The sequence below is a fragment of the Choloepus didactylus genome, chromosome 4 (assembly GCF_015220235.1).
Source record: "Choloepus didactylus isolate mChoDid1 chromosome 4, mChoDid1.pri, whole genome shotgun sequence".
Taxonomy (NCBI): Eukaryota; Metazoa; Chordata; class Mammalia; order Pilosa; family Megalonychidae; genus Choloepus; species Choloepus didactylus.
Window position 1 is genome coordinate 172,860,079 of NC_051310.1, and position 20,237 is coordinate 172,880,315.

General features: G+C 33.4%; 1 protein-coding gene and 1 pseudogene across 8 annotated transcripts in view; both read left to right on the top strand.

Annotated features, from left to right (window-relative positions):
* Positions 1–20,237, top strand: part of MIPOL1 (mirror-image polydactyly 1) — a 521,065-nt gene that overhangs the window by 277,783 nt on the left and 223,045 nt on the right. For all 8 annotated transcript variants that reach the window (XM_037834851.1, XM_037834854.1, XM_037834848.1 and 5 more), the window contains one exon: positions 5,179–5,286. In XM_037834851.1, the coding sequence (XP_037690779.1) occupies positions 5,179–5,286 (108 nt within the window). The remainder of the gene's footprint in view (positions 1–5,178; positions 5,287–20,237) is intronic.
* Positions 8,714–10,367, top strand: LOC119532437 (annotated as a pseudogene).

The following is a 20,237-nucleotide window of genomic DNA, read 5'->3' on the forward strand; positions in this document are numbered from 1 at the left end:
ATTTTAAAATATAAATGTAAATTACTATATTTGTTATTGCATCCCTAGTTATTTAATTCCATATGTTATTTTAGGTATGAACATAGTTAAAATATGAATACATATATAGAAACATCATTGCTTGGCATGTAGCCTGGTGGGTATGGGTACATTGTCTAGTGGTGCTCATTGAATAGTTATTGAACAGTTTAGTTATATATATATGTATTTTATATATATATATATATATATATACATATACACATACAGATACACATGTATATATAAATATAGATATGTATCAGTTATATCGTGTGGTTTCAGGTATGCATTCATGTAATTTTTTTCTTTTTTAATTCTTGGTATTTTTAAAACCTCTATTGTATAAATACTTATTTAAACCAAGTTGTTTATGTTTTTTCCAGGCTTTGAAGAAATAAGTTACCTTTTAGAATTTAAAAACCCTTATTATATGTTCTTCTAATGTGAGAAAAGCATTCTAATTATTGTTTTTTAAACAAAAATTAAGTGATTTATTTTAGTTCTTCTAAGTGAAAAGGAATAAAAACTTATTTATATAATCCTAAGTGCTTCTCAATGCCCATAGCTCAAAGTACATAATTCACATGGACACCAAAGTTGAATTTCTGTTTTGACTGGAAGAGTCTGGTATTGTTTTTGTTTGCAAAAGAAAAACAATACTGGGTCAATTTTCAGGTAGAATTTTCCAGTTTTGTTGATTGCATCATAGGTATCATTTAACTTGTTCCTCTATTCTCTCTTTTTTATAAATATGGCGATTAGATCTAGAAGTTTGATCAGATTAGATTAGTTTTTATTGGCAAGACTACTTTATAGGTGATCTAGTGTTCTTACATCAGGAAATATGTCACGTATTACTTCTTTTTTAGTTTTTAGCAGATCTCATTGTTTAGATCTGTTAACTTATTAACAATTCCAAAATTCCCTTTTTTGTTTATTAGCTGGGATACTTCTGTTAAAGAGAAGTTTTCTCACCTATACATTGATTATCCAGTGGTAAAGTTTATGTACGAAAGAATGGATAAATGCTTAGTTCACTATTACTCTCCAACAATGATAATTAGTTTTTTAAATTTTTATTGTCATTTTAAACTCATTAAACCCAAAATGTATGTTTTAATGCATTGCAGTTATTATCCTTATTGAAACTTAAACTGTTATTTCTAGCAACTAGGGAGCTTTTCAAGTTGGTTTATGAGTCTTTTCTGATTGTCTTTGATACTTCCTAGCTATGTGGTATGACCAAATGTTCCAGGATCATCTTGTTTATTTCTTGTCCCAGACCTGAAGCCTATAAATTCAAGGAATCCTGATTCCTTTTAGTAGGAGACAGTACTTGGAGAAAACAGACTAGGTTCTCATTAATACTGGGTTTCCTATTATTTCTAGCTTTTTTCAGTGGGCAGAACTGCGAGATATATACACACACATCTTTTAAAGATAAAATTCTTCATGTCTTAATATCAATATTCCATTTCAAATTCTGAACTAAAGAGTTTTTATTTAACTTCTTTTATCGTGTATCCATATCTTTTGTCTCTCATGGTCAGAATCCCTGTACTCAAGGACACTGTGAATGATATAAGTTTTATCAACTGTACACATGCAGCAATGCCAGAATAACAGTAAGAGCACTTCCACTAACCACTGATTCCTGTAAACAGTTAAAAAAATTTTTTGCCATTTGCTGTGTTTTAAAGTCAATTGGAATAGTTCTCTCTGTTTAATTACATTACTAAGTCAATACACAGGGTTCATAAACTTTTTTTTTTTTTAAAGATTTCCATTTATCTAGGATATAGGTCTTGGATATTATTCATTAAGGTTTTTTCATTTATTTTATACTGAAATATACAGTTTTCTTTATACTGTTCAGACTTTCTCATTATATACATATATTTTGTATATAGTAACAGTTTTATTCACACACCATACACACTATCCAAAGTGTACAATCAGTGATTCTTGGTATAATCACATAGTTATGCATTCACCACCACAATCAATATGGGAACATTCTCATTTCTCAAAAAAAAAAAAAAAAATCCGATACCCTTATACCCCCCTATTATTGATGCTTTGCTTTGGTATAGTGCCTTTGTTACAACTGATGAAAATCTATTACAAAGTTACTGCTAACTATAGTCCTTAGTTTGCATTAATTGTATTTTCCCCATTTACCACCCTATTATTTACACCTTGTAATAGTGATATATATTTGTTCTAGTTCATGTGAGAACTCTCTTACATTTGTACAATTAACTGCAGTCACCTCCACTATAGGGTTTCACTATGTTATACAGTCCCGTGTCTTATCTTCTAGCTTTCCTTCTAGTGACATACATGACCCTAGCCTTTCCCTTTCAACCATAGTCACACTCAGGATTGTTAATTACTCTTACAGTATTGTTCTATCATCACATAATATTTTTCTGTCCACTGCCAAACATTTGCAATCAACCTTATTAAACATTCTCTACGTCTTAAGTATTATCTGCCCATTCTTTACCCTCTGTCTATCTCCTGGTAACTTATACTCTAGCTTTTAACTCCTAGAGTTTGCTCATTATAATTAGTTCATATTAGTGAGACCATACAATATTTGTCCTTTTGTGTCTCACTTATTTCACTCAACCTAATGTCCTCAAGGTTCATTGTTGGATGCATCAGGACTTCATTCCTTCTTACAGGGGCATAATATTCCATTGTATGTATATATTACAGTTTGTTTATCCATTCATCAGTTGATGGACACTTGGGCTGTTTCCCTCTATTGGCAATCATGAGTAATGCTGCCATAAACATTGGTGTGTACATGTGTATTCGCATCCCTGCTTTCAGTTTTCGGAGTATATACCTAGTAACGGGATTGCTGGTCATTCATTTTTGAACTTTAGGGATTGTTTTTCTTAAATTTAATTGTGTTTTATGATTATTTAAAATTTTCATTGTCTAAAGACAAATTTATGAAACATGTATGCATTTAAATATTTATCTTTGATTCCTGTTTCTTTTTTTTTTTAATTTTAGGATTTATGCTTCCATTATTTGTGTTTTAAATATATGCAGGCATACATTCACACTATGTACACATGCACATTTCTGAATCCTCCATCTTTGATAAATGTTAGCACATACACATTTTTCCCCACTCTAGTTTTTTACTTGAACAATATATTTTGGAGATCTCTCCATAGTAGTATGGTTAAGCTATTTACATTTACTAATTAACTGATATGTTTGAACATAGTTCTGTCATATTGTTTTATGTTATATTTATAATGTATAAGTCTTAATTAAATAACCTTAATAATGTAGTCTTTTATTTACTTTCCTTTGTAATATTTGGGAAAGTTTGCATTTTATTCTAGTGATTACTTTCCTGCCACTACCTTTAATATACAGTTTTTAAATTCTGGTATTATCTGTTAGATTCCTACTATAAGGAATATTATAATTAGCTAGGAAACTTTCTTTCCACTTCCTCCCCTGCTGCGTATCTGATTTAAAGGAATATTCTGTTACTTTCAGTTAATAAATACTAAATAGTGGGCAAGTTAATTTTAGTTTTCATTTGCTCTTTCCATTCCCTTCCTCCACCCTCCCCATTTTTATTAGTTGTAGGGTATGTATATTGTCAGAGTATGTAGCCATTAACTATTAAATTCTACTCCTAATAGATATCATTTAGTCTTAGTGTATGGGTAAAAATCTATTTAGTGCTCACCAACAGTCCTTATATTAATGTGTCTCCACTCATTTTGATTGCTTGAAGTTTGTCTTATAGTAGATTGCTCTGGAAGGTTTCATGGAAACAGTAATCTGTCTTGCATATTCATTACAGACGTAGCCTTTGTACTTGAAAGTCAGTTTGTCTATTTCATTAACATCATTACATAATTTAAGTCAATATAAGGAGTCTGGTAACATTTTTTCTTTGGAAAGGATTTGTAGATTACTCAACATTTAGAGATACTGATATAGACAGTGTAATATTATAGAGATCAGAGGCAGAAGAGAACAGTGTTAAAGTAGTAAAAATACCAATTTGGATTATGGCTACATCTTGATTATATCATAATAAGGAATTTTTTTTGATTCAATACAACTAGTCATCCATAAAACAATCTACAAAGATCTTTCTCCAGATCTTGAATCAGTGTGTACTTATTGCTTGTTATTTAATTATTCCCATTTAAAAATAAATAAAAGAATGGTTTCTTTTAATTTTTCTCATTATAAAGAGTGATTTTTAACATTTTCTGAAAGACGAGTTTAGTACTTTATTCCTTTAGCCAGTCCTTGATGTGTCTTCCTATTGTCTTGATTTGCAACATTATCAGTTTATATTTGGTACTACTGTTGCATAAAATGTTTGATATAGCAAAGTTTTTATATTAATATTGAGGTCTTGTATTCAAATGGTATGATATGTCAATAATCTTTTGAAGACAGGATTATTTTTTAGCCCATATGTGCCTTTATTTATAATTTCTTTTACTGATATTTTCATATATTCCAAGTAGGTCAGAATGTTATTTCACATGTTTATCACTTGTTTTATTTAAAAATAATATTTATTCAAAACAGGAGAAATTAAAATCATTTATTTCCCTCTTTGTTTCTACATCTTTTAGCACTTGTTGGCTATTGCTCTTTCTCCTATAAAATTGTTTTTTCCTAAAAATCTGAAAAACACCTTAATATACTTGCGTGATAATTATTTTTTGTAAAAAATTAATAAAAATTTATCCCAGAATGTCATGTTGTAGTTTATTTAGATCCCAGTGTATGTTTTAGAAAGTATGACTAGATGAATGCTTTTATTGAAGCAATAGAAATGCAATGAAAACCATTTGAATAATGAAAAAAATTATCTTAAATATATATTTACCTTAATTTTATAAAAAGAAGTATTTTTTGATTTATATAGTAATATTTAGATTAATGAAAGACCAACTGAAAATCACAATTGAATTACTGAAGTACTATAAATATTATTTCGTTTGTTTTCAACATTACTTTTAACTTAATATCTTGTTGCAAAAAATACATTATCTTTTAGAGAATACAGTATTATTTACATTAATTCATGTGGCTTGGTGGAGAAAAAATGCTATAACTCCTTTACTTAATGGGATTCTTCCCCTGTGACAGTGCAAATGCCTAGAGCAGGAGCTTCATCATCTGAAAGAGCAAAACCAGACTTCAGCAAACAACACGAGACATCTGACTGCTGAAAACAATCAAGAACGTGCTCTGAAGGTAAATCTCTGTTCCTTCTTGCAGACAAATTAAGGTTGTAAGCCCTTGGTGCCAGCTTTCTGTGCTGCATATATCAGTTGTGTACATTTCAGTAGAAGTGAGCTGTGGTGTTTGCCAACAACTCCTCTTTAAACACAGATACAGCACCCTTCTGTTATGGTATTATTTTATTTTGTGTATGTATACATGAAAACAACATTTTCTGAATTTTGAGTGGTGGTATAGAAATAACTTTAAGTAAATGTACATTCTGTTTCTGTTTTTATACCATATTATTACCTTTTTAAGTTAATTAAAAGTGTCTGCAGTTAAAAAATTTTAATTAGGGGTCTTTTCATTGCATCAGTATTTATTTTGGTAATTTTTAAATGACTGGTAATGTTTGTAACCCACAGAACTGATACCCCTTGAAAAGGGCATATGTATATGTTTGAGAATCAGGGAAGTACTTTGAATGTTACTTACAAAAAAAGAGTATATGAAAGATAATATACGCTCCTAAAACTTGGAAAAAAAAAATAAAGTTTACATTTCATGACAAGAAATTCTATCTCATTGTCATATAAATCCACTAACCATGGAAAATTAATTTAATTCTACTAATTATGTTTTATCTTAAGATGCTTACATAGTGCCTGGGACATAGTAGGTACTCACAGAATGCTATTTGGATGATAAATGCATGTATGAGTGAATGGCAGCATAGCATCTTATACTCTTGTTTGCTCTTTTTCTTTGTTTTTTTTTCTTTGTTTCTTTCTTTCTAATTATTCTTTTTTATTTAAGTTGTTTTGATCCTTTAAATGTTCGTGAAGAGGAAGATAGAGGTATAAGTTTCCCTGTTATACAAAAAATAACTTCGTCTATAAAGGTCTGTTTTCCTCTTTGAGATAGCCTCCTACTCTGAAGACAATGAAGTCTTTAGCTTATTTAGTAAATATGAATGTAAAACTGTTCATCTAAGTGATACAGCCTGAGATATGTCTTGGTTTTTGTTTTTCATAGGATAAACAATGACATAATTAAATTGAAATTCTTTGTAAACTAGAATCTTTGGTTATCTATGTACATCGGTCTTTGAAGGCGAAGTTCATTTCTTCTACTTTAATTATTTGAAGAATACTTCAGAAAGTATAGTTTGATAGCAAAATATGATGAACTGCTTATTGGACCATCTAATAAATTGTTATGATTTATATTGTAATATAATTTCAGTACTAAAAAAACAGTTGCGCTGAGTCAAAATTATATTACTTAAAAGTGCAATTAGAAGTTTCATGGTTATTGTTTATATTTTCCAGCTCTTGATTTTTTACAAGTCATTTATCCTAAGAACTTTGTCATTCTCAAACTTGCCAATATGTTAATTTTCAAAAGAAAGATTTGTTTGTTTGAATCATATTTCTCTTTAGAGTCTCATTATTCACATCACAAGCTAACTAGCTTTTCTACTTTCATTAAAGTTCTCTCTCTTACTCAATGTACATTTTTCGTTAATAATTTCCTCATGCAAGTCATGGTGTGCAGAAAACAACAGATCCATGGTGTGATGCCAATATTGCTGGTTGACAAGGCTCATTCACCAGCTAAATGCCCCAGGAAAATCACAAATTTGATTTATCTCCATAGACTTCAGAATCAGTTTTAAATGTTAAATAATTCACAATATTTTTTAACTGTATTATGAAATTTGGAACTCCAAAGGGAAGAACTGGTATAGTTTATTGCAATATAAACTTTTTTATCTCAACTTCCATTTTTCCCTAAAATCTGATAACTTAAAATTTATGATTAATTCATTATTTCATTTTATATAATATAATTTATATAATCTAAATATAGAATAGCTAATATAAAATAGACAATAGATACAATAGATATTATATACAATAGATATTTTCCTGACAGATATCCCTGGGAAAATATAGTTTTTATTAGTAATAAAAATGATAGAGTTTTTCTTAATATATAGCTAACATTTTTTTTAACAGAAACAATAAAGAAGGACTCAAAACCCTACCTTTTAATTTCCCTACCTACATTCACTTTCTAGGTGATTTCATGCAATCTTATGGCACTAAATACTTTATGCTGATGGCTCTCAAATTAAAATTTCTAGTCCTAGTCATTCCCCTGAGCTTCAGATTTGATTATACAATTGACTGTCTGTCATCTCTGCTCAAGTATTAAAAAGATACCTCACACCTAACAGGTCTAAACAGAACTCTTGATTTCTTATTTCTTTTAATTCTTGCCCCCAACTTTGTTTCTCACCCAGTCTTTTTCAGTTTAGAAAATCTATTACCCTTCATCTTTTTATCCCTCCTACTACTCACATCATCTAGTCCTGGTCACTCTACCTTTAAAACATATGTGGTTCAAATCACATTTCACTTCTTGTATTGCTGCCTCCCTAACCCAGGCCACCAATGTTTCCCACCAAGGCTACTACAGTAGCTTCTCACCTGGCTTTGATATTTCTACACTTGACCCCAGTAGTCTGTATCTTCACATAATAGCCAGTGATCTTTGAAAATCAAATCATATCTGTTCAAAATCTCCTACAACTTTTCATCACACAGACTAAAATCTAATTTTTTTTTTACAATAGTCTTGAAAGTTCTAGGTGATCTAACCCTGCCTAACTCTCTGATCTCTTCTGCCACTTTCCCTCTGATTTCTTTGCCCTAAAGCCTAGTCATGCTGGTGTTTTTTGTATTTTCTGTAACATACACTTTCATTCCTTTTCAGTTTTCAAAATCTATGCCCTGTGCAATTGTGATCTATATTGCTGTCAATAAATCCAGAATTTTGCATGGTAATTTAGCTTTAATTTGACAAGGATTTTATTTTTGGTACTAATCACTGAGAGAGAAAACAAAAGAAATTTTAGAAGTGGTCTCTGCCATCAAGAAGGTTACATTCTTATTAGCTGGTTAAAAAAAAAAAAGATATCCATAGGAAACAGAAAAGATTCATCATTGTTGTTATTGTGTAGTCACAAAAGATGCGCTGCCAAGAGGATATTGGATTTTACTTTGTCATTTTTATGTAGTGTATTACAGAGGAATATCATGAATTGGCATTATAACTCACTAAGCTGGAATCATCTACCAAAATTTAGAAAAATGGTGACAGATGTGGAAAATCTTTCTTAATATATCCAAAAAAGTGTGAGATCTGGTAGAAGTCAAATTTTTCTATAAAGTGTGTTTAATACTTCAGTTTGAAATTCTCTGTTAGCAGTAGACTTACAATAACTTTGTTTATTGCTTAATATACTTCTGTTTATTTCTCTTGAATTTATAGGTAGCTCAAAACTATCAATGAGAAAGGAAACAATTATAGGTTGTTGTGATTTTTTTTTTTTTTTTTAATTAACCCCAAGTACCTTACTATTTTAGGAACAAAATTAAGTATAAGAATTTTATTTTAAAAATGTATACTTGCAAAATTGTAGGGGATGTTTTAAAGGCAGTTTCTGTAAGGTGTGTTGTTATTGTCTTTAGGGGTCACTTTTCATGTGTGCTATGTAATATGGCTATTTTCATTTTAAAAGTGACTTAAAATCAAAATTCCAACAAAAATTCAAATTTTTAAAGTATGTATTCAAATAATTGCATAATCTTCATTCTGGCATTTTTGGTAGTGTGTTTATATGAAATTTAATTAAATGGCAGTTGTTGCTAAGGGGTTGTTAAATTAGAAGAAAAAATGTAGACCAAAAGATACTTTAAAGTTGAAAATAAAACAAAACAAAAACCCAAACTCCATGAAATAGAAATCTTTGTAAACTGTGTGCTGAATAATTTAAAGTGTAATGTAGAGTTTGCTCCTGCCGGGTTAGTGAGAAATGGAGCCGGTGGGTGTCTGCGGTATCCGCCGCGGCCCATCCTCCGCAGACCCGTTAAGTACCTTCGTGTTGAGTAACCTAGTGGAGGTGGCGGAGCGCGTGCTCACCTTTCTGCCCGCTAAGGCCCGCTAAGGCGTTACTGTGGTCGGTCAGCGTGTGCCGCTTATGGAGGGAGTGTGTGCGGAGGGTGTTGCAGACCCAAGGGAGTGTAACCTGGATCTCCACGGGACCGGGGGAAGGCAGCCATCTGGAGGGGCATTGCTTGGTCTGTGTGGTAGCAGAGGAACTTGAGAATGTTCACATTTTACCAAGGACAGTTCTCTACATGGCTGATTCACAAAGTTTCATTAGCCTGGAAGAGTGTCGTGGCCACAAGAGAGCAAGGAAAAGAACTAGTGTGGAAACAGCATTTGCCTTTGAGAAACTATTTCCAAAACGATGCCAGGTCCTTGGAATTGTGACCCCAGGAACTGTAGTGACTCCAATGGGATCAGGCAACAATCGACCTCAGGAAATAGAGACTGGAGAATCTGGTTTTGCTCTTATTATTTCCTCAGATTGAAGGAATAAAAATACAGCCCTTTGATTTTATTAAGAATCCAAAGAATATAACTCTAGAAAGGCATCAACTCACTGAACTGGGTCTTTTAGATAACCCTCAACTTCATGTAGTCCTTATATTTGGCTATAACTGCTGTAAATTGGGAGCCTGTTAATTACCTGTATTATGTAGTCAGCACTTTCAGTGGTATGCATATCATCTTGGCTGGAAGTCAGGTGGACATCCTTTTATCACTGACTTCAAGAAAGAACTCTTTGGATATTGATGCCACTGGTGTGGTTGGACTGTCATTTATTGAACACTGAATGCAGAGTGCTACAGTGCTCCTCAACGAGGATGGCAATGATAAGAAGACTGCTGAGGCTGCAATGCAGTGCCTCAAAGCAGCTAACATTCCAGAACAGAGTACCATTGGCTTCATGTTTGCATGCGTTGGCAGGGGCTATCACTATTATAGAGCGAAGGGGAATGTTGAGGCTGATGCATTTAGAAAGTTCTTTCCTAGTGTTCCCTTATTTGGCTTCTTTGGAAATGGAAAAAATTGGATGTGTTCGGATCGTCACTGGGGACTTGATATTGAGGAAATGTAATGAGGTAAAGGATGATGATCTGTTTCATAGCTACACAACAATAATGGCACTTATTCCTCTTGGGTCGACTAAGTGAAGCCACTTTAAAGTTGACTTTTGCAACATATACCTTTTGGGCTCTGCTTTGTCCAGATAATGAACACTTGGGATAATATGTGTATTTCAAACAAAAATAACTTTAGATATGTCTGTTCTGTAGCTTTGATTAATGCGCTAATGATCATATTGGGGTAGTTTTAATAAATTAGGTGGACAACTTTGTTACAAAATGCTGACCAAAAGTTGAGGGCTTTTGTGTCGGACACTAGCAAGCTGATTATGGTTATATTGCTCTTAGACTATGTAACTGCTGTGTAATGTAACTTTAAAAGGCTTCCTGCATAGGAAGATCAAAAGGAGACTCATCAATAGGATAGAGATTTAGGACATTCCACTACTACCTTTCTGCATTGTTAGGTGATCTTTAGCAGAATCATGGGGACTTTTTTTCTCCCTTAACATAAGAGAAAAATACACAGATGGTTTTCTTGAGAAATTTTTCTCTGCTTTCCAATTTTACCAGTTTTCTCAGAAGTTGTAACAAAATTATTACTGACTTGTACTTATTTGATAAAAATTAAAGAACTATTTTTGTTTTAGTACCCTAAAGTTGCTCAGTCAGATAAACTGCCAAGACTAATCAGGATTTTATTACTTTATAAGTAAAAAAAAATTTTTTTTTCACTGGTATAAAGAAATTGTAAGAGGAAATCCTTTTTTCACTTAGTTCTGTATAGCTAATTGGCAGACCAGAGAATTATGTCTGATTTTGGTTTTATACCAATAAAATACACCTTGGAAATTCATTCAGATAGCATTTTGTATTTCATTGCTTTTGGTGGGTAAATGAGGAAAGTAAACCAATCTTTTATAAAAGAAAATCCAGAATGCTAACTATTTGTCAACTAAGCAGTCCTGACATATTCCCAGTTGAGTTCAAGTTTGAATTTCTAGTTATGCAAATATATAAATGAGCTATAGTGATGTTCCGCCAATATTCATCCTTTCCTTTTCACATAAATGATAGAACCCTTGATTTTTGGCTGGGCATGTGCCTCCCAGAACAAAGACTACATTTTCCGTTCTCCTTCGTAGTAGGTATGATTGTGTTCTGGCCAATGGAATGGGAGGGGAAATGATATGTGTCCTTCAAAATGATATGTCTGTTTTTTGTGTCTTTCTCCATCCTGTTATTTGGAATGTGGATCTGGTAGTGAGCGATTTTGGACTCTGCAGAGGAGGAAACACTCCATTGTGGAAAAGTAACCAAATAGAATGATCTTGGGTCCCTATACAACCCCGTACAACTTCGTGGAAAGTTGCTACCATAATGCCCTGGACTGCCTGTGTCTCGACTATTACAAGACAGAAAATAACATCAATATGGTTTAAGCCACTGTTTTTTTTTTTCAGGTCTTTGTTATAGAATAGAGTAGCTAGCATACTCTACCTAATAGAGCCTGATGAAACTAGTGTGTGGCACTTTTGAAATGGTCAGTGCTTTGTTCCAACAGGACAGTAGACAGCTTGCAAGATTAGTAAAATCAAGTGTATTAATGTATTATTATTCCTGCTTGTTCTAGTTTGCTAATGCTGCTGGAATGCAAAACACCAGAGATGGATTGGCTTTTATAAAAGAGGGTTTATTTGGTTACACAGTTATAGTCTTAAGGCCATAAAGTGTCCAAGGTAACACATCAGCAATTGGGTACCTTCACTGGAGGATGGCCAACGGTGTCCGGAAAACCTCTGTTAGCTGGGAAGGCACATGGCTGGCATCTGCTCCAAAGTTCTGGTTTCAAGATGGCTTTCTCCCAGGATGTTCCTCTCTAGGCTGCAGTTCCTCAAAAATCTCACTCTTAGTTGCACTTGGGATATTTATCCTCTTTCAGCTTCTCCGGAGCAAGAGTCTGCTTTCAACAACTATCTTCAAACTGTCTCTCATCTGCAGCTCCTGTGCTTTCTTCAAAATGTCCCTCTTGGCTGTGGCAAGCTCACTCCTTCTGTCTGATCTTATATAGTGCACCAGTAATTTAGTTCAGACCCACCCAATGGGTGGGCCAGCACCTCCATGGAAATTATCCAATCAGAGTCATCACCCACAGTTGGGTGGGGCACATCTCCATGGATACACTCAAAGAATTACAGTCTAATTAACATTGGTAGGTCTGCCCACACAAGAATACATCAAAGATAATGGTGTCTGGGGAGACATAATACATTCAAACTGGCACACTGCTTTTCTCTTGTTATCAGTTTTCTCCAAATTTTTATCTCCAAAGGTGTTTTTTTTTTCCCTTTGCTGTTTATGAATGTGATAAAAATACTTAAAGGGAAAAAAAAATAGTATAATGTAAACAAAACCAATTTTATCTTGAAAAATACACTACATTAAAGTCTTTTCTAGTTTCTCATCTTTTTTGCAACAGTCTCAGGTGTTTTTTTTTTTGTCTTTTGAATCCTTTATTACTTCATCTATTAGTTAAGACAGATTAGCCTGTTTGTAAAGTAAGGATTGGAGGAAGAATTAACTTTTAAAAACTTTCTCATTAAATCAGTCTTTCTTAAACCTTTGTATTCATTTTAATTATTTAAATTCTGTCTTGCCTAACACTGACTTTGAATCATTTTTAAGTTATTTATACCATATTTCATCACGAGAAACCTTAAATTTATTATGAAAATTAGGTGATAAGATATACCTATTTGATTCTGAATCTTTTTTTAAATCTTTTTTTAAAATTAATCTTATGTTTCTTGGGCTTTGTTCATTTGATGCTTTTATTATAACATTCTGTATCTTTAAGTTGCCATATAGATTATGTATAATAATAAGTTTATTGCCAAGCTATCTGGCAAATAAACTCTTTTCTGAGCACTATGATTATATTTTATAATTCATTTACAAATGTCATTTTTTGTTTGTTAGCTGATTTAACATTTAGTTAGTATCAAAGCTTTAGGAACTATTGAAAAAAATATAGTCTATAGAAGCGTTCAGTCAATAATATTTCTAATATTTCATCGTAAATAGTAATGCTATTAATATCACTAGTAAAGAAGAGTTTGAGCAAGGTAAAACCTGAAAAATTCATCGTTTATTTCATTGCATTGTAGTGAAATTCCTAGGCGAAACAATCCTAGAGATGTGTTTGGAAATAATCAAGTTCATGGTGATGCATATATATGTATAAAACATAGAACTTTCAACAATAAAATTTTTGAAATTTCATACAAATTACCATATAAAATCCATACAGTTACCACATGTGCTGGTTTGGATATATTATGTCCCCCAGAAAAAGCCTTATTCTTTAAATGCAGTCTTATGGGGGCAGAATGATTAATCTTTCTGATTAGGGTGTGACCTTTTGATTGAGTGTTTCCATGGAGATGTGACTCAATCAACTGTGGGCTAGACCTTTGATTAAATCATCTTCATGGCAATATGGGCCCCACCCATTCAGCATGGGGCTTAATGAAGTCACTGGAATCCTATAAGAGAGGGACATTTTGGAGAGCAGCTAAGAGAGACATTTTGGAGAAGGCTGTTGAAAGCTGATGCTTGGAGATGCAGACAGAAGGACATTTGGAGATGCTAAGCTAAGAGATGCTAGCCCAGAGTTTGCTCTGGAGAAACTAAGAGAGGACCCCAAGACAGTTAGATGCACAAGAGCTGAAGAAGCTAAGAGAGACAAGCCTAGAGACATTTTGAAGAATGCCATTTTGAAAAGCAACCTAGGAACAGCAGACACCAGCCATGTGCCTTCCCAGCTGACAGAGGTGTTCTGGACACCATCGGCCATTCTTCAGTGAAGGTATCTTCTTGTTGATGCCTTAGTTTGGACACTTTTATGGCCTTAAAACTGTAAATTTGTAACCAAATAAGCCCCCTTTATAAAAGCCAAAACATTTCTGGTGGTATTTTGCATAATGGCAGCGTTAGCAAACTGGAACACCACACAAAGAAATATGTTTTCAAATCAAGTATCATTCATAATATTGTTTTTGCTTATTCTGATAGTCACCAAATTTTCAGTTATTTTTATAGTGGAGCATAACATTAGATTACTTGATGATCATTTCTTATTTTTTAAAGTAACATTGTATTATTCTAGTTGAATTTGCTAAATGCGACACTGCTTTCTCTAGTTTCATAAATGTTTGCAATGTTAACAACACAAATATTTATTTAGTATCCACTGTGTTTAACTTACAGAGGACATGGAATTATTCTGGTATAATATTGTTTTTATAATCAATACCTATGCCCAATTAAAACTTTCTGGAAGGATTCCCATTCTGTGTTAAAGTTTGTTGGCTCTGTATTTCAACAGGACAGTATCAGGCATTCTAGTTTTCCACTATTGGCTTGAAAATATTGATAGAAAAGATTTTTGTTTCTTCATTTCATCATTTGCTGTTTAGAGGTCACTGTAAAGACTGAATACATACCAAGCACTCTGCATTGTGGTTAAATAATAAATAGTAATTTTTATAATAAAATCATATGTTGAGATGAATTACTAGTCTTTTTTCTATGGGAGCCATGTTAATGTACTGTCTTTGATTTGCCCAGAAATACCACCTTTCTATTGTCAGTGGGGTCTGGCTTTGGATTATTTTCTAGTTAGCTAACTCTATTAATAGATTTTGAATTAAAAATTTTTACTTTTCCATTTATTCACTGTGCAGCATGGGGAAAGTCACTTAACTTTTCTGAATATTGTTTTCCATACTTGTAAGTTAATAGAGCAGGAATATTGTTAGATCAAAGTGGTAAAATGTATGTGCAATCTATTTGTAACCTGTAACATATTATGCGAATGTTACACGGGTATTGTGTGACACTACCGGTGTATGTTTCAGAGACCTGTATTCTGGTCTTGGCTATCATGAACAAACAGTATGATCTCCATCATATTATTTTATATCTTCAAATGAAGGAGCTGAATAACATTCAATGTCATTAAATACAGGAGAGACTGTGATTTTTTGAATATATAGTGATAGACCATAGTTTTATTCATTTATGCAATAACTATATATTTGTAAATTGGTCTGAATTCAGTCAGGCCCATGTCGCAAATGAATTTAGGGAAGAACAGTCACTTTCAAGCTAATAGTCATAGGATAATCATGTAATTACTATTTAAATTAAGATACTCCTGAGAACAGATGGGATATTATTAATAATTATTAATAATTATTCCAGGACAACAAGTTAGTGGCTATTAAGGGATGATGCCAGTGACCCTTGTTGGGATAAAACAGTTCTGTATCTTGATTGTGGTGGTAGTTAAAATTGCATTGAATTACGCACAAACACATACACACACATACACAAAAGTGCACGTAAGCCTGGTAAAGTCTGAATAAGCTGTATGGATTGTGCCATAGTGCAGTGTGATGGTTTGAAGCTGTATGTTCCCCAGAAAAGATCATGTTCTTAAATTTCTGTGTGTGTGGACCGATTGTGAGTAGGATCTTTTGGTAAGTAGGATCTTAAGTTAAGATGCAAACCCCCTCATTCAAGGTGGGTCTTAATCCTCTTACTGGAGTCCTTTAGAAGAGGATAAAACACAGGGAGAAGACACAGAAAAAGGCCCCACAGAAGCTAAGAGAGACAAAAGCGAAAAAAGAGAAACATGCAGAAGCTCGGAGAGGAAGCCTCTGAAGCCAGAAGCTGGAAGCATCAGAACCCAGGAGAGAAGGGAGAGACGGCAGGTATTGCCTTGTGCCCTCCCACGTGGCAGAGTCGTCACAGATTTTCAGCATTGATCCTGCTGAAGCCTTGATTTGGACATCTTCATTGACCTCAGAATTGTAAACTTGTAAGTTAATAAATCCCTTTTGTAAAAGCCAACCCATTTCTGGTATATTGTATCTTGTCAGTTTTAGCTATCTAAAACAGTTGGTTTCCTGATTTAGATACTATACTGTGGTTGTATATTAACCATTGAGGGAGGCAGGGTGGAGGGTACACAGGACTTCTCTGCCTTTTTTTGCAACTTCCTGTGAAGTTAAAATTATTTCAGAATAGAAAGTTAAATTTAAAACAAGGGAGCCACTAAATCCAATCCACATGCAAGGGGAATGATTCTGAAGGGCATGAATACGAAGGGGCAGACATCATTGGGAGCCATGTTAGAGGCTGTTTAACACAACTTTGATGTATATAAACACCTCAGACTTAACATTTCAAAACTTAAACTCCTGATCTCACCCTTTGTGTTAGGGTCCTCCGAAGAAATGGAACCAACAGGAGATGTGTGTGTATTTCTTTTAAGGAATTGTGTGAACCAATTGTAAGGAATTGGTTCACACAATTGAGGAACCTGGCAAGTCAAAAATCCATAATTGAGGTCTGTTAGTTGGAAACTCAGGGAGGAGTAGATGGTGTAGTCTAGAGGCAAAATTTCTTCTTCCTTCTGGAGCCCTCAGTTTTTTGTTTTTAAGGCCTCCAACTGATTGGATGAGACTTAACTCACTTTATTGAGGATACTTTCCTTTACTTCAAGTCAATGGACCGTAGATGCTAATCACATCTACCAGGTACCTCCACAATAACATGTAAGCTAGTGTTTGACTAAATAGCTGGACATCATAACCTAGCTAGGTTGACATGTAAAATTACCATCACACCCACTAAAACTGTTCAGTCCACAGACTCTATCTGAAAAGAACATCCTCATCCTTCCAGTTGCTCAGGCCAATATCCTTGGCATTATCCTTGACACCTCTCTTTCTCTCATGTGCCATATCCTATATCTAAACATATTTTCTTGGCTCTACTTTTAGTACATATCAAGAATCCAGCCACCAATTCCACTGCAACTACTATCTTTCAAGCTTCCATAATCTCTTGCCTGAATTATTGCAAAACCCTGGTAATTGTTATCTATTTCTGTCTTTCCTCATCTGTTTCAAACATACCATCCAGAATGATCCTATTAAATGTAAATTAGGTTTGTTAATCCTCTACTAAGAACTTTCCATTAGCTTGATATTTCATTCAGAGGAAAACCCTGCAAGATCTCATCATCTGGCCCTCAGTTACCTTCCTGACATAATACTTCATTTCAGCCACTCTAGCCTCTTGGTGTTCCTAAAACATGCCAGGCATGCTTGTATCCCTGGGCCTTTGTATTTGCTCTTCCTAATTCCAAAGAGCATTCTTCCTCAAATATTCATATAGCTCACTTTCTTACCTCCTTCGTCTATTCAAATACCACCTTCTTAGTGAGGCCTTCCCTGACCACCCGATTTTAAATCTCAACCCACACCCCATATCAGCATTTCCTCTCTCTCCTTCCCTGCTTTTTTTCCAAAGCTTTTAATTATCACCTACAAAGTATATATATTTTACTTATTTATTATATTTATTATATATTTTCCTGATAGGAATGTGTGCTCCATGAAGTCAGGGATTTTTGTTTCAATCAGAATAGATATCAGCTGTTTACAACTTGTATGGCTGTACTTTTGCATACCAGCTGAAAACCTGCACATGGCTATATTTCCTCCAAGAGTGCTTGGTACACAGTAGATTAAATATATAGCATATATTTATTCAATATATAGCATAAATAATTGTTGAATGAATGAATATCACACATGCAATTTAGTATCCTGCTTTCAAGCTTAATACTTCATAAGCATTTTGTGGTAGTTAAATATTCTTTATAAATATTACCTTAAAATGCTAGATAATTTGCAATGCACAGATATACCAAAATTTTTTAACTCTTCTCCCTAATGTTGAATATTTAGGATTCTTGCAATTTTGCACTCTTTTGAGTAGTGCTGTGAAAAATATTTTGTGCATAAATAACCATATTTAGCAAACAAAAATTTTGGCAATTTTTCAAAATTTTATTTTTAATAAAGAATATAGTTTAAAAATGCAAATAGTTCTGTAATGGTTGTAATGAACAATAGCATATTCGTCCTTCATCTCACCCCTGTCCAATTCCTGCTCCACAGAGGAAATCACTTTCATCTTTTAGCTCTTTATTCTGTATCTGCTCTATTTGTCTAAATGTAAAGCTTATGCTATTTCTCGATATTTCATTTTTTCCTATTATTAATTGATTTCCTAGTGTAGAAGATGAGGATTTAGCTTTCACACCTTTTTTTAGTTCATTATTCAATATTTACATTGTTACATTTAAATATTCACAGCTGAGCCATAATCATAAACTATTTTTCAGACTCTGCAAGAATTATTTTATGTCATGATGCAGTTAATATACAAAGATAGAAAACTAGAGCAAAATTATAAGGAAATACTGCATACTCTGATGACATGTATATTCTCAGTTACTTTTTATTCTATTCTATTGTTAAATAATGCTGGTTGTGACCCTCTAAAGTAACCATGTTGGAAGACAATTCTCTCTTGGTTCTCACGTTTCTACATGTCTTACCAGCAGAGGTGCTAATGGCATTTGTTTCAGACCATGTTTTAAAGAATATTTGTATGGCAGATAGCCTTGGAAGTTATAGATAGTATCTCCCTCTGGAACAGAGGGCAGATTTGTTTACTGTCCAAAATAATAAAGATAATGTCTCCCTGTGAAGCAAAGGTCAAGCAGGTTTGCTCATGCATATTATAAAAAAGTGAAGGTTCCATAAACTTGGGGTTCTTCAGTTATGGTGCAGACTCACTTTATATGATATAGTATCCACCTGGGTCCCTCCACATTACCCCCATTGGACTTGGGGAGCAAAAGGATCCAATGCAAGCATGAAGCTCATGCTGTTTGCTGTGCCATGAGTAATAAAGCCCTTTGTCTGTGACCTGGGATTCTTGTGTCTTCTGCCAGTGTCCATGAAAACGCTGGCAAGCTAATTTGTTAGTTTGCAAGTAGGATAAACCTCAAACCCTTCACAGTTCCTGAAAAACCACATTTCCTTTCTTTTTCAATACTGTGTCTTCCCCCAGAATTATTGTCTAAATATTTAATTTGTTTTATATGCTATGTATATCCTACTAGTTCATCCACGTAATCGCCACTGGACGTGTAAATCTCCTGTTAACACATCCATCATGTGACTTAAAAATATTACCTTTCTTTTCTTTTCTTTTTTTCCCCTTGAAGGATTGGGACTGATTGCTTTATAGGACTGCTACACATCACTGGTCCTGGAATGTACCTTCACTGTCATTCACTGGATTCCTTTGGTTTCTCTGATGTTGACTCTCCTGTTTCCTGAATCCCATTTTTCTCCTTGATTTGCTCTTTCATTTTGATGAAACACATTCTGTAGAAGTTTCTTGAGAAAGGATGTATGAGAATAAATTTTTAAAGACCTAACATTATTTCTTCAAGACAGATTGTCCAGAAGAAGAGTATTTAAATAATAATATGAACATTTAAATGCCAGTTCCTAGACCTGATTCCAGAATCAGAATATTTGAGAAAAGGACCCAGAAAGCTAACCCTTTAATATTATTAGTTAAAATATTTTAAAATGAAATTTCTCTTTAAAAATTATATGTGTTCATTAAAACCACAATGTGATATCACTCACACTTATTGGAATGACTAAAATTAAAAATTACTGACAATACTAAATGTTGCTAGCATGTGGAAAAACTAAATCTCTCATACATTGCTGATGGAAATGTAAAATGGTACAACTACTCTGGACAACATTTGGCAGTTTCTTATAAACTTAAACATACATTTACAATGCAACCCAGTTATTGAACTCCTGGGTCTTTTCCCCCAAGAAATTACATTTCATATCCACGCAAAAACCTGCACAAAATATTCATAGCAGTTTTATTTATAATCACCCCAAACTAGAAACAAGCCAGTATCCTTCAGCAGGTGAATGGATAAACATCCACACAATGAAATATTACTCAGCAATGAAAAGGAACAACCCATTGATATAT